The sequence below is a fragment of the Ammospiza nelsoni genome, chromosome 6, assembly GCF_027579445.1.
Source record: "Ammospiza nelsoni isolate bAmmNel1 chromosome 6, bAmmNel1.pri, whole genome shotgun sequence".
Taxonomy (NCBI): Eukaryota; Metazoa; Chordata; class Aves; order Passeriformes; family Passerellidae; genus Ammospiza; species Ammospiza nelsoni.
In genome coordinates, this window is record NC_080638.1 from 58036696 (window position 1) to 58060292 (window position 23597).

Sequence of the window (23597 nt, forward strand, 5' to 3'; positions counted from 1 at the left end):
CAGGAGAAAACATTATCTTTTCAGCATGTTGCACTCAAAGTTCACATTGAGCCACAAAATGTCCAAATGAGTGACAGTCTCTTGTTTGAATCTAAATGGAAAATGGAGTTTTCCGTGGCCTACTTATTCTGGAAATGATCATTTCATTGTAGGCAGATTTAACTAAAACCTAGGAGACTTTGTCAAAATTACAGGAAAGAAAAAAGATATTATTCACTTTTAGAGTGAGGCAAAGAAAATGACAAGAGACTTTTCAGAGGGTCTGTGTTGATCTGTCTTGCCTGCTAGTTCTTCTTTTGAGAGAAAGCAGTTTTCAGTTTTCATAAACATGTTCTTGGTTGTTTGATTACCTTTTTTTTTTTTTTTTTTTGCTACTACACAATACAGTAATGTGGCTAAAAGTGCTATATACAGTTTCTTAAATTTTAGGGGTGTTTTTCAGAGTTTATAAAAGTGTATTTCTAAATGGTGCTTTAAAACTCTGCCAGGGGTCCCTTGCTATTAGTCAGGGGTGGTGTTTATGCCCTAGGTCAGCTTTTTGCCTTGTCTGTGAACACCAGCCCAAAACTGGCTGAATTCTGAGACAGCAGATGACTCTGTGTGTAACAGCTAGATAGGGCTGTCATAATTAAGAATGCCCAGGCATTTTAGCATGTTATTAACCACAGTGTAGGTGTCTCATCCTCATGGAGCAGCTGAGGCTGATTGTTTCCTCTGAGGTGTGATGGAGGCATTGCTGTTAGATCTGGCTGAGGCTCAGTAAGATCAATATGAGGATGCATCATGGCCAAACTTGCAGGAGCTGTAGCAGGATAAGAGAGATGTAGCCCCATTAAATGATGGAAAACCCAGAGAAAATGCCTTATGCAATACGGTTAAAAAATAATTTTGAATAGTTTATTAAAAGGCTCATGAGCAGATGTGTTCATAGTGTCTTATGGGGAGGAAATACTGCTTAAATAGAAGAACTGATGTTGTCAGCTAAAGCAGGATCCATGTGGTTTTAATAGTGAGGGAAAGTCTGTGCTGGCAGGAGCTCTTTAAATGGATGATAAATTCTCTGTGAGTTTGCTACAAGTCATGAGTTTTGATTTGAGAAGTTGTAGTTGAGCACATATTGCCAGATTAATTCGTGGAGGGTTGCTTCTGTAGGATATCTTAGGGACTGTTTTCATTTAGGGTAAATGACCTGCTTTGGTAGCCTCTTCCAGCTTGCAGTCTCCTAAATCTGCAGCTCAAAGACCCCATCTTCTCTCCCTTGTGAAGCTGTCAATGTTGATGGAAACACAGCAAGGAATTTGGGAAGAAAAGTGAGGTTTTCGTGAGTTAGACTAGTGGGATGTTCCCTTGGAGGAATTAGCCTCTATTCCTTCCTCTGCTCTTTGTCTCTTGGGTGAATCTCTGTCCTTTCTGTTGCTGCTGCTCGGCCTGAGACACGAGGGGTGATTTACTCAGTGCAGGATGACTCAAAGTGCAGGTGAACTTGGTGGCAGCTGCTCCTGAGCATCTCACAGTGCTAAGTAAACATCCAGAGAAATCAGGATGTCTCCAGTTGAGCATTGTGAATTAATGGGTGCTTTTAATCTGAGTCTTTTTATTTCTCAGCATTCTTTTACATTGGTATCTTGTGAGTAATACAGCATAAAAATGACAGTCTTTTAAAAAAAATATTATTGTCAGCTTTGAGGAAAAACAACATAAAAATTCCATACAACATTATGCTAACTCTTTGAGATTCACTGCTTTTATTACAGCTAAGTAACTGAAAGACTGCTCTAATTTTGTTTTAATAGAAACAAATCTGATTGAATTATTTCTGTTTTTCTTTTCAAAAATGTGACTGTCACAAACATTTTAAAAAGTCTTGATTAGAGGTGATGAAGTGCCTAGTGAAATTCAAGTATCCAGACTGGAGCAGTGTTGCTTCATTGGTTCATTTTGAGCATGAAGTCTTTTGCTTTTCAATCAGATTATATTTTTCTTTAGGAATAAAATTTTAAAATTAATTATTCTTGTTTTTTATACAATGCAGTAATTCCTGATTTTATTATACAAAATCATTTTTTTTTTTCCTTAAGAGTAGTGTACTCCTAGGGTTTTAAAAAAATTTAAACTGAAATCCATAGCCTGTTTTGTTGCTTCACTGGATACTTTTCCTATCCTAAGCACATTTTAGCAAGGCTCACCAGGTTAAAGAAAGGCCATAGTGTTAAAATAATTTTAAACTGGGATCCTGCTTAAGCTCTTCTATTTTCTCACTTCCTGACTGAGCACAGCTATCTTTGCCTGCCCTTTCTCCCCTCTTTTGTTTACAGCTGAGGACAGGGCTGATACCCCATGCATTGGAGATCCTCATTGTCAGCTCAAGGAGTTCATTAGCAAATGCTTTGTCTTAGGGAATATTGAACAGCACATCCCTACCCTGGGAAGGGATCTTTTATGGCATCAAAAATTTCATCTGTGTGAGCTTTCAGTGTTTATTCTACTAATTTGGTAGTGGAGCATGAAGTAATTTATTGTCATGTGTTACATATTAATAGATCTGAAAAAAAAAAAGGAAAGCAAAATAAGGTTAAATAAGGTTTCCTGAATATTTTATTGCTTTATCTGAACTCCTTACAACTTGCTTTTTGGTTTATTTTTTAATAAGTTTGGAAACATGAAACAGTGTGCTGATGAATCTGAAATTTATGGAGATTTGATATATATCTTATCTATTCTTAAATATATGAAATGTTTATATCAGTGAATTGCTATTCAATATATCTTGTTGAAAAATGATTATGCTCATGTTCTCTGAAAATAAAGGCTTGTAATTCGAGACTGCCTTTTTGAGAGTTCCCTCCAACGCTGTCTCAAGGTAGAGTTTGAAAAAGGAAGCAGTTTATAAACTGCTGAAATACAGCTCAGTGTCAAAGCAACCAAAGAGTGAAATTGCTCAAAAGAAATAGTTGCTCTTATTTTGAAAGCGAGTCAGAGTGGAGGAGCTTGCTTTGTGCTCAGCTGCTATTGGCTGCACAAACCCCTCATCTCTGTGGCTAGTGCTAGATAGGAATATTAATAATATAACTCATGCCTCGTCGTATTTTGCTGCTTAATCATCTTGTTTGGCACACCCCTGGTCATGTTGTACGTGGCCATAATTCAGGAAAGCAAACTCACTGGGGCACTGGTGTGTTAGAGTGCAGCGATCAGAGGCTGGGGTTGTGCGGATGATGAAAGCGCTGCCCGGCGTGGGTTTATCCAGGAAAACTGGGGAGAAGCTGCAGCAGGCAGGAGCAGAGTGAGGAGCACCTCCTGTGCCAGCCCATGGCTGTGCCTGCCTCGTCACAGCTTTGCTGAGGATCCAGGCTGGGTAAGCAGAAACCTGTGTCAGCAGCTTTGCTGCAAGCAGAAACTCCAGCTCTCTCAAGTCCTTGCCACTGTTGTCTTCCCTGTGCTCTTGCTGCTGTCAGAAGTGGTGTTTCAAGGAGGTTGATAATATTTTGTTGGAAAATACTTGATTGTGTTAATGTAGTTTGGGAAGGTAAAGAGGGGCTCTAGCATGAATTCCAACAGAAAAGAAAATTTTTATTTTTAATATGTCCTCTTAATTTTTTCTGAACGTGACATTTTCCTCAGACACCAGAACTGAGCCCTGTCAATTGCTTGTAATTCAAAGTGTTGCTATATTAGTCAGGAAAACTTCTGAAATAAATGTGGAGTAGAAAACAAATGCTTGGCTTGATCCTAAAGGTTGGATCCTTTATAGTTGAGGATCCAACCTTTATATATCCTAAAGGTTGGATCCTTGTATTCTGTCATCATTTTATCCTATAAAGGATAAAATGATGAGAGAATACAAGGAAGTATCTGAAACAAATCAAAGGGGAAACTAAATTGGATTGGGTTTTGTTTGGTTGTTTTGGTTTTTTTCCTTTGTTTTATTTTTAAAAATCAAGAAGTCCTTTCCCTCTTTTGGTTTTTAAATAGTTTGAGCTTTAAATAGTGTAGGTTCTTTCAAGAGACCCATGACTTTTTGTGAAGTGGCTTCCATGCTCTTGTCAATGCATGAATAAGAAATAATAGAATGGGTGGGGAGGAAGTTGATTGTAATTTGACTTAAAAGCATGAATGTTTTGACCTCAGCGATTGGCAGTTTGAAAAGAATGATTTGCTGTGCTGTTTGTGTGAGTGTTGGGTTGTTTGGTGTTAATCACCATCCAGTTATGAATATAATTCACTTGTTAGACAAGTGAATTAGACTGTAGGTTAGTGCTGGGCTTCTAAACATACCTTCAGTAAACACTCAGGTCAAAAGGAGGGAGGTTACTTGGAGTGCTTTGTTGAGGGAAATTTCATACTCATCTTGTGGAAATATTCATCTTGTGGATGTAATGAAGGCAATGCTCTTCAAGTTGGAGAGGTCTGTAAAAATAAGAAATTTTTATTATAGTTTCTTATGTAGTTAGCAAGTGTATTTTCTGAAATACAGTTTTGACTGTGAAGTTTTCATGTATAAACAAAGGTGTTAGGGTTTCCTTTTTGGTGAGATGTTGTTTTATTTGCTTTTTCTAGAAGTTTGTTTTGGGCTCCAAGTTTCAAGTAGGATGCTTTTTGGTTTGATTTATAACTTGACTACTTTAGCAGCTGATATCATTTAAGAATATTTTGTCTTTGCTTGCCCTAACAAAGCAGTTGAGTCAGAGGAAAGCTGATCCTTACTTTTTTAAAATGATACTTTTGTTTGTGGTTTTTAGAGCTTTGAGACAGTGGTTAGAAATCAAATCAACATAAAACCTGATCCTAGCTACAGAGTTCTCCTAGGCTGGAGAGGCCCAAATCTGAAAGTGTAGGATCAGTTCCCACATTGTAACAGTTCTTCCTGCATTTCAGAATTTAGACCAGTTTTTGTGATGCTCAGGAATAATTCTTATTTGGATATATTAGCACTTTGCCTGATTAAGGATTGCTGAATCAGGTTCAGTATTTGAAAGGTGAAGGAAGATGAGTGTTAATGTTTGTGTTACTCTGGCTGGTGTGTTTTGTGGTAACATTTTAATAAAGCAAGGGCTGATCATTGTGTTGAAGATATTAAGAGGGACTGTGTTTGTATTCTAAGCCAAAAGAGATTTTTCAGTTTATTTTTTGCCCATCTTTTGCTGAAGTTGTTGTTGAGCATGCCAGGGCCTGAGTTGGTTCTCCTCCAGCTGGAGGCAGAGAATTATGCTTAGAATAAAGGTAAAATTTACTTACAAAAATAAACTTGAACTAGAGTTTTCAAAGTTTTTATGTGAAAGTTATAAATCCAGAAATTTTTGTACCAGTAATGTGTTCTTAAATATTTTTCATAGGAATGAAATACTGTGTTTCAGTTTGGTTTAAGAAAGGACATCAGCATTGCTTATTAGGCATAATAAAAAAGTAGCTTAGTTTAAAAATAGCAGTCTAGTGGGAATTTCATACACCTCCTGTGTATTCTCTCCCATGGACATTAAGAAAACATTAGGAGTTTCAAGTACTGTAAATAAGACATTTACTGTGGTCACAGCGTGGTTTTGTTTTTCTTTTGTCCCCCCTAAACATTTTCAAATAGTTCTAAACTTCTTCTTCCTACAGATTTCAATGAGTTCCTTACTTACAATGAGAACATAAACTTCCTGTTTTTTTGTTGTTGGTTGTTTTTTGTTTGCTTTAAGAGCTCAGGAAGCAGAAAGCCAGAAAATGACCGAAGATTGTTATCATAGACCTACCCAAAATTTAAGGGTTAAAGGCAGCTTGTGCGGGGGTGCCATGGAAAAGGTGGGATGGTCAGGGAAGGGGGAACAGCCAGGGAGGGAGGTTGTTGCTCAGTGACAGAATGGGGAGCAGAGAGGAACTGGCCAGACCTGTTGTGTGGGAGGAGCTGTGCCCCAGCCCTTTGCTCTGCGCTGAGAGGGGCTGAGTGCTGCTGCTGGCGAACTGCTGCTGGGAGAGCTCAGCCACCTTCCCCAGCCTGGTAAAGTCTGAGCGCTTTGTAACATGGAAACAGAAGAGAGTTCATGGCTTGCTTGATGTGCTGTTTCTTGGAGATAGCGAGGATGTGGAGAAATGATAAGATTTTATTCCTGAACAGGTAAAGTTCTGTACACTAATAGACTACTGTATAATAATACAATTTTGTTTGCCATACTTACTTATTATTCAATCAAAATCTCTATGTGTGAGCTTACATCTGTCTATCAATTGGTTGAATTTTGGAATAATTTGATTTTTTTCTCAAGTATCTGAGCTGTTGAAGGGAGGGCCAAGAGTAAATACTTGCCCCATGAGTGCCCTAAAGTGGTGCAGGTGCTTCAAGGAAGGATTATCTCACCGTGGGAAGAAAAGTGCCCAAAGCAGAAGAACCTGTCATTTTCCTCTTGATTATACAAACAGCCTTTTTAATTTCCTCTGCCTTGCTGAATCCTAATTGAAACCTTGCACTAGGCCAAGGCAGCCTGGGTGCCCAGGTGAGGCTGTGTGCAGTGAGAGAGGTCTGCCACAGAGATTGCATGAGAGGAGTCTCCTGTGAAATAATGAGAAAATCATCAGGGCAAAGACTACTTGGGTATGCCTGAACCATTTCTTGGATGGTTGGGGTATGTAACTAGGGGTGACCATGTCCACAGCTAGAAACTCCCAGATGGTTTTTCCAGCATAAGGTCTGTGAGTTGGAGGAGGAGTGAGAGGGATGCTCTTGAGCTGGATTCTGGGGCTCAGGTTCCCTGGTGCTCTTGTGATGGGCTGTGAGTGTTCTGTGGGGTCTTGTTCTCCCTCTGCTCACTCCTTTTGCTCTCTGCAGGCACTGATGTCCCTCACAGTGCTGTGTCGTGGGATTCCTCATTGGTTTTGAGGTACCTCCATGTGCTTGAACCCAAAAAGATGTGCACACCCATTCTGTAATTGACTCAAACCCTCAGTCAGGACCAGGGCTGTGCACAGCCATATGGAACTGTTCCTTCAGAAAGAGAAACAACCCCAGCCAAACCACACTAACAGGAGAGTGGGAAGCAGGGATGTGCCACCTAATGGGGTGGTGGTGGTTTGCTGGGCAAGGATTTTGCAGTCTGTTGTATGTGTTCTTTCTTTTCAGCAAAATCACATTTAAAGCAGATTGTTTTAGCCTTCATTTCAAGTGAAAAGGAGTTCCTTTCTCAGCAAAACACACCATCATAGAAGCATTCAGTTTCTCATTTGCAGAATAAATGATTTTAAGTTCTCTTGAGTCCAGCATGGAAAAAGTGTTCCATCGTTTTACTGGATGCTGTGTTCTCCAAAACATCAGGTTTTTTAAAATGGCTGTTTCTTAATGATCCACAGCTGAAGGTCCTTCCCTTTACTCTCGGCAGCCTGAGCTGTCTTCATAAGGTGGAACAGGCTCTCTCTTTGGTCCTAGGAAATAGTATTAATCCTGCCAGTATTGAACTGAATCCAGAATTACTAACCTGTCAAAACTCTGCTTTTAGTTACGACAGATGATATTCAGGATATCTAAGAGTTGCATTCATGTTGTCAAAAACACATGATGTATTTGTCTGTGGTAACATCAGAATTTCTAGAAGGGATTAGTTATGTTAATATTAAATTATTCCAGTCTCTATTAGTAAAAATGAGTCAGGTTATCTTAATAAAATGGTAATTTTCTAATTATGTACTATATTTCTAAAGTAATGGCTTTTAAGTACCAAGCATTTAAATTTGGCTTTTTAGTGGAATAATGAAGTATTACAAAGGCTGTCAAATGTTTTAGGATGCATTCAGATAATTTAGTTATTTGTTTTTCCCAGTGTTTTCCTGGTAAAAGCTGCCTAACTAGTCTGTCTTTCTCATGGTCTGTTTTTCCTGTTTGTACCAATTTGGTTGCTAACTATACAGAAGCAGAATAGTTGGGAGGAAATTCCAAGATGTTTCAACTTTTCATTAGCAAAGTGATTGGGAAACAAGGAGGGTTCACTCAGATGTCTGAAACATCATTTTGTAGCTGTGTAGCAAGCTGGGCTGTGTCACATAACATAAGAAAGAAGTCCCTGTGGAAAAGCACCCCCTCAGAATGGGTTGCTTTTATGTGTGTATTGTCTTTGCTTGTTTCAGTCTTCAAAACTCAAAATTTGCATTATTTTTGTTATTTCTTTTGAGTAACCCTTGCAAGTTTGCACATTGATGTAGGTAGTTTGAGGGGAAAAAAATCCCTGGTGAATCGGCAGGGTGAAGTTGATCTTTTGTGCTGCAGTTTTATATGGTGCTTCCTTAAGGATTTTGAACTTTAAGCATCTTGTGCAGGAAGGCTATTATTTAAAAAAAGTGTGTGTGACACTGCTGTAAAATCTCAGAAACTAAATTCTGGTTAATTTGTGTTAAACCCTGGAACAAATTTACTGGAAGCTTCCCTGTGTGAATGAATGTGAGCAGCTGAGGAGGAGTTACTCAGCCAGGTTACTTTTCCAGTTGTGACTAAGGGGCCAATTAGCAGCATCCGGATGAGACGGCAGCGCCTCGGTAAAAATAGATGGCATTTGGAGGAGCTGGGGGCTGCCTTGGAGGAGGGCTTCAGCTCTAGACTGAGAGAAACAAGGGAAAGAGGCACCCTTCAGCAAGGAGTAGCGCAGGACTGTGAGAATTCCATGAGCAGCCCAGAGGAATGGCAAAAAGCAATGCCAAATTAGAGCCTGAAACCAGCAGGCCTCTGCTGCCACAGGAGCTCCTGAGCTGGGCTCATACTTCCATTTGACAAGAGCATAAGGCTGGCATTGATGTGAAAAGGAAACAAGCTGTAGCATCCTCTGAAAATGACAGGAACCAGAGGTGTGGGTGTAGAGCTCGCTAGATTGTTAGCTCTTCTGTTCAGGATTGATACATTAATGCCTCAGTCAGAGGCAGGAGTAAGTCAGTCACACACCAGCGATGCTTCAGCTGATTTGCTTGCAGGCAATTAGCTGGCTACTGCTGGCATCTCTGAGACTAAATAATTAACTACCATGTGGGTACAGGGAGGAGAGCTGGATGGGCTGGGATTTTGCTTTCCAGCCTTTACTGTTACAACTTAGTCCTGGGACCACGGCAGCTTTGATGGTCCTGCCCTGTTGTTTCCATAGGATACTGAAGCTGCTGGATTAGGATAGTTAAAAACTCTTTTGTTGCCCACTGACCTACTTTGGCTGCGTGTTAGCTATTGGATTGGGAAAGGGCCATCTGTGTATGTGCCCACTGGTACAGGCTGAGTGCAAAGAGAACCCAGGATGCTGTCTGCCGTCTCTGGATAAACCTCAGTCCAGGGGAGGCAATTACTTAAAATACTCAATTTTATTGTGAAGGCCTGGCTTCACTCAGCATTTAATAATGTATTAGTGAATTTGATACTTCATGGAAGAAAGAGAAGGCATGAGGGATGCACTTGAAGTCCTGTCTTTTAAATACAAAGGGTGTAAGTTAAAGATTTCTTACTAGTGGTGTAGTAGTGAGCTGGCTGCTTTCTGGAAAGTGCAAGCCAGGGAAGGTGTGATCTGTGTATTCCTTTGGACAGATACAAAGCATGTTTGCTGATCTGTACCTGCAAAAGCTCTATAAACATGATTGCAGAATGTTATGCTAATTCACCAGTAGTATATTTGGATCACCTCACTTTTAGAGTTACCTGTATTTGTATAAACCTGCAGAGCACACATTTTTCCTGCTGAGTTTTTCTCCATTAATTTGTTGTGGAATACATAACTGATGTGATTGCTCTTCCTTTTTTTAAATTTTTTTTTTATTATTCATTAGTAAGCAATAAACTTTCTGCCAATTAGAGGAAAGGTGTAATCACAGTTGTAATGAACCAGAGTCACACTCCTTGACTTCAGTTTGGCCAGGGTACCACCTTCAAGATGAAGTTTGTGACCACAGCACAGCTGGGGATAAATATTGCTGGAAATCTAATTTCAATTTATCATCTTCAACAGAGAGGCAGCTGAACTAATGAGTAGCTTGGAAGAGGTGGAGAGGGTAGCAGTTGATGATGAAGGGTATTGTTTGGTAACCACAGAGGAAGTGCCTTAATTATATTTAATGCCTAAACTGTTATGTCTGGTTAATATTTGTAACAGTCTAAACTAAGAAGGCTTTGCAAAGTGACTCTAAGCCCAGCAGAGCTGGGCCTTTGGTTGTGTTACTTGCATGGCATAACCTTGTCTGTAAAATTTCTAATTTTCTCAGACTTATTCTTAAGAATTTAATACAAAACTTCTAATTTATTATGGGTCAAATACTTATTTTTAACAGCAATGTGCTGCTGTAGACTGATAGTGATATTGCAGAGAGTTTAAACAATTTCTATAGAAATTCAGGTGCCAAGGCCCAGTAGTCATCAGATATATTTGTCTGTCCAGGAGCAGACAGCATTTATGAGGGACAGAACCCCCTGTGATGGATTTGCACACAAGCAGGTAGAGAATATTCTGTCTAAAAAATCCTGGATTATTTTCTTCAGTGTTTCTGGGGAGGTGAGAGGTAAAGATCTTGCGAAAGAAGGTCCATGTGCATCATGCTAGTGCGAGGTCATGATAAAGGTTGTTCTTTAGACAGTTATAAATATTCTGAAATTAGATCTTTGCTCTCTAGAACCATAAGGTTTAAGGGAGATAAAATGCCTATCCCCATTTAGGGTTCAAGAAGCAGAATAAAAAGTTTCTGTTCAGAAGAGAGAAAAGTGGCCTATTAGTCTATGTCAGTCAATTTTGCAAGTTTTTGCTAAAATACCTGGTTTAGGTATAACAGAGCAATAGACTCTAAAGGTGGATAATTACTAGTAAATGACTCTCATTTACATACCTTTGAAACTGAGCTGAGCCATTCTGTGATGGACAAGATGCTATTTCTAAAGGCATAGCTGTTATTTTTACTTAGACATATGTAATGATAATACATAATAACATAAAATACCCAGCACAGCACATATTAACTTGACAGGTTATAGATGAGTATTATATAAATGTCATGTTTTTCCCTTCTATTGCTGAGTTGTTCCAGATCCTGAATAATCTGAAGATCAAAAAGTTGCTGTAGAAGTGGCATAGAATGGCAATGTGTTTCTGTGCACCAGGGAATGTGAGAGAGCTCTACAGCAATTGCGAAAGCAAAATAAAGTCGATTTATATATTTATATTTATTTTCTGTCATTTAGCCATATGCACTGGGCTTGGCAGTATGAAAAGGGTGTTCCCTGTGAGTTATTTGAGTTATTGTCACAAGGTGTTGGATGCCAGCGCGTGAGGCTCACAGGTGACCGTGTCTGGGGCTGAGCCCTGCAGGGAGTGCGCGCAGCGGGAGCCGCGTTCCTGGCAGGGAAACTGCCTGGGCTGCTCCTGCTGCAGAATCCTCACCCAGCACCTTCTGAGCAATGCTTTGGAGCTTCTCAGCTGCCCAGGAGCTGTTATCCCAGCTGTACCTGCAGGTTTTCCTGTGTTGGCCGTGGCTGGGATGTAGCAGGGGTTCTGTTCTTGTGCTCAGCAAACACGGGGGATGCTGTCCCTGAGGGGTTTGCTGCTGCAGGGGTGTGACCGTGTTCACAGGGGTCTCAGGATGAGGGAAGAGATGAGGATCTGACTCCATGTTTCAGAAGGCTTGATTTATTATTTTATGATATATATTACATTAAAACTATACTAAAAGAATAGAAGAAAGGATTTCATCAGAAGGCTGGCTAAAAATAGAATAGGAAAGAATGATAACAAAGGTTTGTGACTCGGACTCTCTGTCTGAGCCAGCTGACTGTGATTGGCCATTAATTAGAAACAACCACATGAGCCCAATCACCTGTTGCATTCCACAGCAGCAGATAATCAATGTTTACATTTTGTTCCTGAGGCCTCTCAGCCTCTCAGGAGGAAAAATCCTAAGGAAAGGATTTCCCATAAAAGATGTCTGCGACACAAGGAAGCATCCCTGCAACCCCAGCTGGCTGTTGGCACAACATTGAGTCCAGCTTGTTGATTCTCATCTTGGACATCTCAGTAGGCTGAAACTAGAATTACAAACAACTAAATGTATAATGAAGGCTAAACCCATGATTTTGTTGTTGTGTCACCCTGGAGCATATACAGAAAAGAAGGAGGTAAGAATATCTCTTAAGAAAGAGAAGAGTGAGAAAGACGAGATAAGAATAAGCATGTGTAAGAAGTTGAGCTTTCACTGTGTCCATTTGGGCACTTTGTAGTGATTTCCCAGCTTGTTTCTGCAGTTTTGGGGTATGTTTACTAAATACTGGATTCTTTTCTTACACAAACATAGTACTTTAATGATGTGTGTCACAGACATATTTTCTGAAAAATCCTTTCCTTAGGATTTTTCCTCCTGAGAAACTGAGAGGCCTCAGGAACAAAATGTAAACGTTGATTATCTGCTGCTGTGGAATGCAACAGGTGATTGGTCTCGTGTGGTTTTTTTCTAATTAGTGGCCAATCACAGTCAGCTGGCTCGGACTCTGTCTGAGACACAAGCCTTTGTTATTCATTTCATTCTTTTTCTATTCTTAGCTAGCCTTCTGATGAAATCCTTTCTTTTATTCTTTTAGTATCATTTTAATATAATATATATCATAAAACAATAAAGCCTTCTGAAACATGGAGTCAGATCCTCATCTCCTCCCTCATCCCAAGACCCCTGTGAACACCACCACAGATGTGCAGTTCCGTAAAATCTTTACTCCATTACACAGGTTTGTCCCCTCTGTGGAGGGAGTGAGAGAGCAAACAGTTGGGTTGTGTAGTGCATTACTGGAAAATGTTGGGAGACTATTGTGGTAAATTAGCACGAAGTAGAATATGTTGCTGACTAAATTTATACTGCCAAATGAGAAGAGAATGGAAATCATGTTTTCAGGGTTCAATTAAACCCTTCTCAATGTATAAACAGGGTTATAGAAATGTATATTTTATATGTATGTATATTATTTAAGCTAATAAATGTGAATATTTTAAAATATAAGCCTGAGCTCTTAGACGTTGGGTTATGTATGTAGAGCAGCTCTCACATAATTATTTGTTTCACTCGAGAATGAATTCCTGTAACTTCTGGGATAAATTAGTGGGTCAGTATCAAGCAAAGCAGCAATTCTGGCACTTGCTCTGAGCCTGCTTGGATAAGAGTTATGAGTTGGGTTTCCTGTGCTCTTGGTTCAAGCTTTTTTGCAAGTGTCTGGGCATTTCTGTATAAATTTCATAGAGCAGCTCTGTAGTTGAAGCAAAATGAATATTGCATATTTTATTTGGACAGATGGCAGTTTCAGAGCACTTACTAAGCAAGATACAATTTTTGCATTCTTACAGGAAGCATGTACAGATGTATAATTTTATCATTATTTCATTATGCACTTAATGCACTGAAGAAATGAATTGCAATGCAAATCCTGGACTGCCTTGTGACTGCATTTGGGGTGGAACTTAACTGTAAGATTGCTGTGACGTGTTTGTGTTCTTATATTTAATGATCATTACAGAGCACAGGCCCCTCATGTCATGCAGAAAAAAAATTGTGATCTGCTAAGAATCTTATCAAAAGAAAGACAATAATCCTCTTAAGGATTCTTCTGTCTTAGGTCAGGAGGCCATCATGGGGTTTGTGCAAAGGTTTGTTTTCTTAGTGTCCTGGAAGTTGTAAACATTTTAATTTTTTTGCCATCTAAGGAACCTGGAAACAAGGTCCTGTTCACTATAAATGGCTGCTCTTGCCATAATATTGCCAGTAATTTACAATGGAAAAAAAATTGTATGCATTGTACCAGGATAAAGCTGAAGCTGTAATGCAATCCATCATGCTCTCTAAAATCAACAGAAAACAAGTATGAAATAAAATTTGAGCATAGCTTGACCAAGTTGAAATAATGAGCTGAGACTTGGTGTTTCTATTGATGTTTTGGGTTCCAGTGCTCTACTCAGAACTTTGGAATGGATGTAGGATGGCAGGGTCCCAGAGACCAGCTGGGCAATTAAAAATACACTGAAAAGCACCTGGAAGAACTGTTAGAGATTTTAAAGGAAAGGGTGATTGCCATGGAGCACTAAGCTGCTATTGTGCAGCTTGCTCTATATTGGATGTTTGAGAAATCCCTTGGAAAACAAGGTGGCTTTATGTATATATATGGTGTTCCTGCCTCTGCTCTTTGGGATGTGATTTAGGGCAGAGCAGTTGAGCACATAGGTAAGTTCAGTTTACTTTGCATTTACTCTACCTGTAGCTTTTGCTATTCAAATGTCTACAGAAAATCCTGACTAATTGTGGTGTGCAGCTGCTGCTGGTCAGGGCTGAAAGGAGCAGGTGGGGGGCTCTGCACTGGAGGCTCAGCAAAGGTGGAAGGAATAACACTTGGTGACTAATCCTGGAGCCTCCCCAGCTGCAAGGATTCCCCATGAAGGGTCAGTCTTGTGTTTGTAACCAAGCATGGTGCTAAAATCCAGGAGATCTTCTGAGTTTGTGGTATTTCCATTCTTAAACTGAGAATGTTCTAACAGCTCAGGGAGTTGCAAGGCATGAGCTGAGTTTACTGTGTTTTAGGGCTGTCTCCCAGGTTGGGTTTTTTCTAATACATCTGGCTAATTAAAAGGTTAGAGTCAGAAAAAAACCAGAAGCAATAAACCATCCAAAAAACCAAACTGAAAGATGCTTATGTTTATATACATGTAGAATTTAGAAAAGAAACAGTGGGGATGTTTTTGGGTTTTTTTTTTTTCTTTTAATAAAGAACATTTACAACCCATTTTGCTGCTTTTCCCCTTCTTGGAGAAGACTTTGAAAAGTAATATTTAAGTGTTTCATGTGTAATGCTGTATGGTATAGGGCAGAAAGTGTGTGGCAAAGGTATCCTGATAACTTGTTCACCACCTCAGGTCAGTGTTTTCAAGTGGCAGGACAGACATTGGCACCAGGTTTTTCTGGTGACTGTTCAGCAAACTCAGTGACTTAGCTGAGTGAAGGGTAGCTTGTACTTTGAAAGTGCAATTTAGTAAAAACCTACTTAAAACAACTGGCATGAGTTTTCTGAGTCAGTGTAAAAGAAACTTGAGTCAGTCCAAGAAGCTGGCCACAGTAACTCTCAGTGTTTCAGCAAAGTATTTTTGTCTTCTTTTGGAACTTTATGCCATGTGTTCAATTTAGAGAATTGAAATCATATTTATGTGTATTTTTGCCAGCCTTCTTGCTTTCCTGGAAAAAAAAGAATTAACTAATAATTGTTTTTGAAATATTGGTAAAAACTGGGGTGGGGGAGAGAGAGCAAAAGGAACCTACAAAACCTTTGATCAGCCTGGGGCTCAAGTGTGTTAATTTGATGTCCAGGCAAACTCACCCCAAGTAATGTAATTGGCTATATTAAAGATGTCAGAGTGTCAAGAACCTCCAGATATGTGGCTGTTTAATCAAATCCAGCCCCTAACCTCTGACTCCTTCATTCTTGCTTTGCTTAACCACTTGGAGCTACTACTTCTCTTCCCTTTTAAAATATTCTACTTTCCTTGTGTACATATTCTCCAAACATTTTTTCCCTCCATCTTCCAAGTCTCCTGCTCTACCTCATTCTCTCTCTCCTGATCTTTTAATAATTTATGTTGTTTCCCTGCCTTCTTTAACTTCTCTCTACCTTCTTTATAATATTCACAGCCTCTTTGCTGTTCTTCCATCTCTGCTGAAATTTTTTTGTGCACTCATCTACTTGCTGTTTTTCCATCAATTTTGCTCTGAAATCTTGTCATTTGAATAATTTTCTTTACCTTCTCTTTTACCTTCTTTGGCCTGGATCATTTTTAGAGTGAATGGACTTGCATGTAGAATAGGTAAACCTTGACTGTCTTGGGGTTATTTCATTAAACTCATCCCAGTTCTTGAAGAACTAATGGGGAAATGCTGAAAATATTGTCAGTTTACCTAAAAAATGAAGATATTGCTGCCTGATTATGAAGAGACACAGTTCTGCTGAGTGGTGATTATCAGTCCAAGCCTAAGAACTGATAATGTACAGACCAAATATCTCCTGAGGCTATTTTTGTGGGACACCAGTTGGTGCACCAAAATACCCTGGCAGTCTTGTCTTCCATTAATTGCTCAGGAATTCTCACTATCCATCATGTATTTCCTTGATTACATGTCATTATCTGAGATGTTTGATGTAACTATTTCATAACAGAGTCCTTGTGTAGGTCAGTGATGAGTGAGAGCACCCAAACTTGTAAAACCTCAGCTCCCTTAGAGTCTCTCTGCTCACTTGGGGTGCACATCATCAATGCCAGTTTGCACTAATACAGACCTTTTGCAGCCAGTGTTCATGGAATAATGTTTTGTTATGGCTCATAAATGGCTTTGACAACCAGGCTTCTTGTCTTGGTTCACGTCCAAGTTGAAAGATGTTCACAGCACAGACATCACTGGTGAGAATGGACAAGTGTTGATCACAGGTTAATGAACCACAGCCCAGAGGAGGCTTTTCCTTGAAACTTTGCTGTGGCTCTGGATTGAGCTGTATGAAAATGAAGAGAAATTAAATTAAATTATATTATTGCCTGCACTGTGCCTGCTGTGGAAATAGGCAAAAGGTTCAACTTCATAAAGTGTAAAAGCATAATTTTGAAAAATATGCTTTATTAAATTATTTTTATTGTCAATTTATAGCACTTAATTCACCTATTATTCTATTCAGGGGCTGAAACCTGAGGTACCACATATGTGAGTAAAGGCAGAATTTTGATTAATATATCTACATTACAAAATTTGGGCAGTTTATATGACTAAGAATACATCTTTTAACGAGTACACAACACAACCCTGTGTTGTTTGTAATGCTGCCCCACTCGAATGATATGTTAGATCTACACTGAGTTTATTATACCTGCCCCAGTAAATTATGTTTGTTGAATATCTATTAAATGATTGGGGAGTGTTATAAGCAGTGGAGACATTTGTGGATCCAGGATCCCTGTGGAACTACCCAGAAAAATCCCACTTGGTGAGAATTTGCTCAGTTTGAGTCGGGGCAAATTTATGGCCAGGGAAATAATTCTCAATTTTGTGACAGATTAGCTGAAGAGGCTGTGATTATCAGGAAATTGGTGGATTATGTCCTGTGTTGCATTTCTAATCATGCAGTTTGAATGTGCTGGAAATGCTATGGTAATGTTGTGCTTTTTCTTTCTGAGTGTTTTCACTCAGGAAAGTCAGCTTGAGTTTGTCCCACTGTATTTATTGCTGTGTGAATAATTGTACTGGTTAGATTTTACATATTTGGAACACAGTGCCTGACTGCTGCCCTGCCTGTGTAATTATTAAGTCTAGAGAATGGGTTGGGAAAACAGCTTTGAGAATAGCACCTCTTATAAATGAATGATTACTGACTTGGCAAAGCATTCATAATATTGACAGCCAGTTAGGAAAATTAAATCAATGCAATCAGGATAGTGATTATTTTTCTCAAGAAGCGTTTGTGTAAGAAAAAGAGGGCAAACATTTGTACTTTTTGGAATGTTAAGAGCAATATTCTGCTGTGCAAAGTGACCTATAGACACGTGGTTGTTCTGTATTTCAGGACTGTAAGTTAGGGAAAGCTCTGAGCTGGGTGTCACCTTCTCAAAGAAAACCAAAAGGCTTTCAAATTCAAATTTGCCAGTTTTATTGGAATGAAGACTAGAAAGGTAACTTCTTCCATAATAAAATCTTCACAGTGATTTGTGAGGGTGAGCTGTAGCAGTTTTATGCACCACTGCCCCCTTTGTGCTGGTAGGTCTTGATGCAATGCTTGCTTGTATTTAATGTGATTTGGTGAGTGGCAGCAAAGTGGGAGCTCTTTGGGGTTTGGAAGATTTTTTTTTTCACAAGGAGATTTTGTTTAAGTTGAAAAATAATTGTGCTAGGTTTACTTAGTAACTGGAAGATATGAAAATTAAAGAAGAGTTGAGGAATTATTTTGCTAGTAAGTCAAAAGGAAAAGTTGAAATTTTGCAACTCAATTGAAAGAGGAAATCTCAGAGGTGGAGCGAATGCAGAGTTCTCAGATGTTGGGACATTATAAGGAAGTTCTTAAAATTAGTGTGAATAAAAATGTTACTATTAGTCTCTCTTCCCCATTTTGGGCTTACTTTGGTTTTAGTATGTGTTTTTATTTTTTGTGTTTAATGTGGTGTTTGCTTTTACTATCATACAAGGAGATGATGCTAATTCTCTATGCAAATGTCATCTTCAAGCTAATGAATACCATTAATGTATATACTGGAAGCAGTACTTATTCTGAAAGCATTTTGATTTTAATGATTCATAAATGTTCTGATAGTGCATATGTGGGTGAAGGGTAGCATGTGTGAGCATCACAGAATCACAGAAATTCAAGGCTGGAAGAGACCTGTAAGATCATCAAGTCCAACCCATGTTCTAACAATTCAACTAGATCATGGCAGCAAGTGCCACATCCAGTCTCTTTTTGAACTCTTCGAGGGATGATGACTCCACCACCTCCCTGGGTAGATGATTCCAGTATCTGACCACTCTTTCTGTAAAATACTTCCTTCTTAATTCTAACTTGCATCTCCCTTGCATCCTCTAGTTCTGCTGAATACTTCTTATGTAATCTGAACATTTGATCTTGTTTCATTCTGATTTTTGCTGCCCTGTGTCTGCAGTCCATGGCTTTTCCTCACAGTTGCCATGCTGCTTTGAGCAGCTCAATTCCTTCCTACACCTTCACTTCTTCACTTCCCAGCATTGTGTCCTTCACTGCAGAATTAGGGGCAGGAGGGAACTGATCCAGGTTCTCCCCATCTGGTGTTCACTTGCCAGGGAGAGGAGAGGCAGAGCTCACTTCCCTGCATGCAGTTTCTCTGGTGCACAGTTTGTTTCCTATAATCCAAAATGAGTTACTTGTAAATGACTTTAATTAAAACCTGAATGTAGTATAAACGTTAATATATTTTTATGGATGTTAGAGAATTGCAATAAAAGTCTGCCATCAGATTTTTATGTCTTTAGTTGATAAAAGGATGCAGAAGGCAGAGACTGATCAGAAGGGATGGGCTGGTTGGATTAGGATTATTCTGGGAAAAGGCTATTAAGAGAAAAACAGAATTGCTTTAGCCATTTTACTATTTCAGCCTTTGCAGTAAAAAGTGTTGGTCCGTGTCTAAAAAAAATTATAGCACTTTCTGTCAGTTTTTCTGATAACTTTATAAAAACTTGACTTTAAAGCTCTGATTCTGTCTTGATAATCAGCATTCAGATGTCCTAGTACATGCTTTCACTAAGCCGATTTCCTTTGAGTCTGTGAATACTCACTGTATTTCAAAAGCTCTGAACAGTTTTAAATGGCTGAGAAGAAAATTGACAAGCCTGAAAATTAAATTGTAGCAAAGACCTGAAAATGAGGAGAGTTCTCACAGTCACCCAAACAGAAATTTATCTTGCTTTAAATTTTGGTTTTAATAAATGTATACTCCTCTGTGTATTTGACATAAATCACACATGCTACTTAATACTGTCACTTTAATTTTATTTTATAGGTTATTAAAGTGTTATGAGTATTTACACAGATTTATTAGAGTGCTTGCTCAATTTTCTACTTTTATGTGAAAGTAGATACAATGGTAATATTGCAGGTTATTAAATTCTGGGGCCTAAATGTGTGACTGTGTTAGCATGGGAGTAAATTCATTGAAAGCTCTGAGTATCTGCTGAGAATAAAGGGTTTGCTGTCGTTCCTCAGCCAGCTGTGAACATCTGTAAGGAGCTGTGTGTTCATTCCAAGCTGCTGCATTAGGGAGCTCAGGAGTTCTGCTGTGGGCTCTGTAGGTGTGTGCCCCAAAGAGCAGAAAAAGAACCCCCACCCCAGAATCTCAAACCAGCCAATACCATGGTCTGTGTGGGACGGCTGGGAACATGGAATACTGATTTTATTTATTTGTGCCACCCTTTTCTTGGCTTAGGACTCCCTAATTTTTCAAGCATATTAACTCTCATATACTTCCCCTGTTTCCAAGTACAAAACCCCCCTGGCATTAGGTTCCCCCTGTTCCCAAGGCACCCCAAATTCCCAGGAACATTGAGAAAAATTACTGAGTGAAACTTCTTAGAGTTTTATTCCCTAGTGTGAGTGGCAACTTACTTAATAAAGAAAAGCAGATATGACCAGAACAATTGGTTTGTGGGATTTTATTCTGTGGGGCTTTGAGGTTTTTTTTGTTGGTTGTTTAGAGGTTTTTTACTTGGCTGTGGTTTGGTTTTTCTTAGTTTCCCCTATGGTTCATATGGCCTGTTGATGCAGTCAGACTGGCATGAATTTCATGAAGGGTTTTAGAGTGGTTTTTTTGAGAAGAATGTAATTATATTTTTTGTTTTGTTCCCACACCTCCAGATACTTAACTGGAGAAAGAAAAAGAAAAACTTTTATGACTTATTTTAATGCTTTAGTAATTTAAAAATTTTTATTTAATATGAACCCTGCTTAAAATGTGTGTAATCTTGAGTCATATATATGAGTCTGGTTTTAACTTGTGCTGAATTGTATCCTAATGGATTCCACTTGATTTCAGCTTGTTTTTCATTAGCTGTAATGTCCTTGTTGGTCAAAACAAACATGTAGAAGTCATGTAGAACAGTGCAACCAAACCCCATTATGGTCATGTAGCAACATCAATGGTATTGATACCTTTTAAATATTTTCAAGGTCTGTGGTACATTATAGGTGTAATAAAGAAGAAAGAGTGCAAATGTTAAAAATAAAGCTTTTGAAAAGAAATCAATTGCACTTTCTTTTTTTTTCACTATAAGGCTGTCTTTGGAAGAAATGTTTCATCATTTCTTGCCTGCTTGTTAAAAACAGTGAATTCTGAAGTCCATTCATCTCTGTTATTTGAAGGCAGGTAGTCAAGAGAGCAGTCACAGAACTCTGCTTCCCCAGGCCCTTTATGTCCTGTAGGGCTGTAACCTTAGAAAGGTCATGTATAGAAATGATCTTTTTTGTTGTGGGTGAAGGCTAATGAGTTTCTCTGTCTCCTTGGCTCATCTTGGGTTTCAGCTCTGCCTCCTCTGAGGTGTTTGAGTGTGTGAGAGACACCTGGCCAGTGGAATGGCTTCAGGGTGCCTGGTTTTGGGACCTTCAGTGTTCCAGAGGTGTTTCTAGAAGGAGGATTCTCCTGCCATGTAGATTCCCTGTTGAATCCTGTCACTACTTCAGTGCTGTAAACAAAACCAGGTTGAAGAAACTGTTGCATCTTTATTTGTACTGCGATCACGTTTATTCTTTTTAGTGTTTAAGCACTGGTTTTAATTAAATTGAAGCACTGTGTTTAAGCAAAACAGATTTGTGGTGCTTAAGTCTTAAAACTATTTAAAAGTACCATACAATTACTAACACCTCCCAGCATTTGCCAGGTATTCCTTACTATGACTTATTCTTTGTCAGCAATGAGAAATTCCATTTAGATTGGCCTTTGAGAAGTCCAGGTTTTAAGAAATAAACACAAATTCTCTACTACTGAAGCTTTTTTTAAAGTGAGATCAGGAAGGTCAACCAGTGGATTTTGGTGCTGAGGCAGGCATTGGTGCCTAAATAAAACCAGGTAGTTGAAAGGAAGCTCCCTAGTCTGAGGACAGACCTTCAGAGTAAAAATGTGGAATTTCATCTCTACAACTTTCTGCTATTGCTGTCCTCTTGTGTACATGAACATTGGATAAATGAAGCTGCCTCTGTATTCTTTTGAAGCATTTGGTAAAGTAACCAACAACTAAGAAGTTGGCATTCCTTTTATTATTGTATTAAGTCTTTTCATTTGCTGTGAATTAAGAAAATGGAACAAAAGTAGTGAGTTCTGCTTACTTTATTGGTCAAGCACATACTATTTTTTGTGAAAATGTTCCTATTGATGCATGTTATGTGTTCACAGTACAGAGAAAAAATCCTCACTGTGTTTCAGTGAAATTGATTTTGCTATGGGAAGTGTCAATATGGGGATAATGACTGAAACTCAAAACTTGTTTATGGAATTATGGCCTTGCTGTGTGTTCATATATATGTATTCATGTATATTCATACAGGGCTATAAATGACGTGGTGTTTTTAGAAATACAAATTAATCAAGCTTGATGTGTTTGACGCTTCTTTCATCCTTCTTTGGAGTTGAAGTTAATGATGGTAAAAACCAGCCTCCAGTCAAAGTAGTTGTTTATTGTAAAATTAAGTCTTGAATGCTGGTGTGTGTCCATTCTCTACTTCAGCCTCGACTTTCTTGGTGAACTTTATTTTCCTCATGGCAGTTGATGATTAAATTCCTTCTACAATATGCTCAAGATCTCAAACACACAATAGCAATACAGTTCCTGTAAGTGGTTCATTTGTTAATCTGAGCTCTGTTTTACAAGAATTGTATGAATGCTGCTTTCCTTTGAAATTGATCTTCAAAAAGAAATCCTGTTTTGTATAATAAGATGCCAGACTCACAAAGATTTCCTTTCTTGTTTCATAGACGTTCCATCTTCAGAGCAGCCTGAACTGTTCCTAAAGAAACTTCAACAGTGCTGTGTCATTTTTGACTTCATGGACACGCTTTCAGACCTTAAAATGAAAGAATACAAGCGCTCCACTCTTAATGAACTGGTGGACTACATTACAATAAGCAGAGGCTGTTTGACAGAGCAGACTTACCCTGAAGTAGTTAGAATGGTGAGTTCTTTCTTTCTCATGGTCTCTTTTTAAACCCTCTTGCAGTTCCATTTACACCCTGTGGGCAAAATTGACCCCTGGGGTAGGTGGATTAAATGATGCCTTTGGCTTGGATTTATTGATAGACATTTCTTGGGGATAATTCTCCAATGACAAAAATATTAATTTTTATGTATTTTAAATGAAAGTCAAGTAGATTATGTTTATTATAGTGTCACAAATTATGAAAGGAAACCTGGATTGTTTCCTGATAGAGAAAGCCAGCAGCCATTAAATCACAGTCCCTCATGTTTCCTCCAATCTATCTTCCCTCTCCTCCCAGTGTAAATAATGGAATAATTTTTGCAAGTTTATCTTTCTTTGAACTTTCTCCAAGTTCTTGGGTGGCTGCCTCAGGTACAGATACCTTAAAGCATGCATGGATAATAATTTTAAAATAATAAATGCTAAAAATGTTGTACAGGATTGTTGTGTCAATTTCCTGGTTGGGTTATGTGGATTCATTGCAGGGGCTGTGAGAGTGAGCAAGATTGCTCAACTATAAAGCCACACCTTGTATATATAAATTGTTAAATAATGGTGTTTAATTGTAAAAATGGAAACAGTACCAGATGCTCTATGGTGAAGAATGTTCATTGCAACTGGCAAAATCAATCACTACTTTAAAATGTTTGTTCTGTGCTGCTGAACAGAACCCTTATAACCTGTTCTCTAAATGAGAAAGCAATTAATTAAATATAGATTTGGTCTTGACAGTTTCCTAACAGTACTGTGTGATTGTGGGATCCACTGGCTATGTGCTGTAAGAAGAAAAACATGAATAGTTTTTGCATTGCATTGTGTATGCTCCTTGCTTCTTTTTTGACACACAGATTCATGCTGTGTTGCTTGTCTGTAGTATTTAAAAATAGCTGTAAATTGTGACAGAACCATCAAG

At 38.7% G+C, this 23597-nt stretch overlaps 1 protein-coding gene across 3 annotated transcripts in view; it reads left to right on the forward strand.

Moving 5' to 3' along the window:
• Positions 1–23597, forward strand: part of PPP2R5E (protein phosphatase 2 regulatory subunit B'epsilon) — a 71669-nt gene that overhangs the window by 19119 nt on the left and 28953 nt on the right. For all 3 annotated transcript variants that reach the window (XM_059475359.1, XM_059475358.1, XM_059475357.1), the window contains exon 3: positions 22464–22660. In XM_059475359.1, the coding sequence (XP_059331342.1) occupies positions 22464–22660 (197 nt within the window). The remainder of the gene's footprint in view (positions 1–22463; positions 22661–23597) is intronic.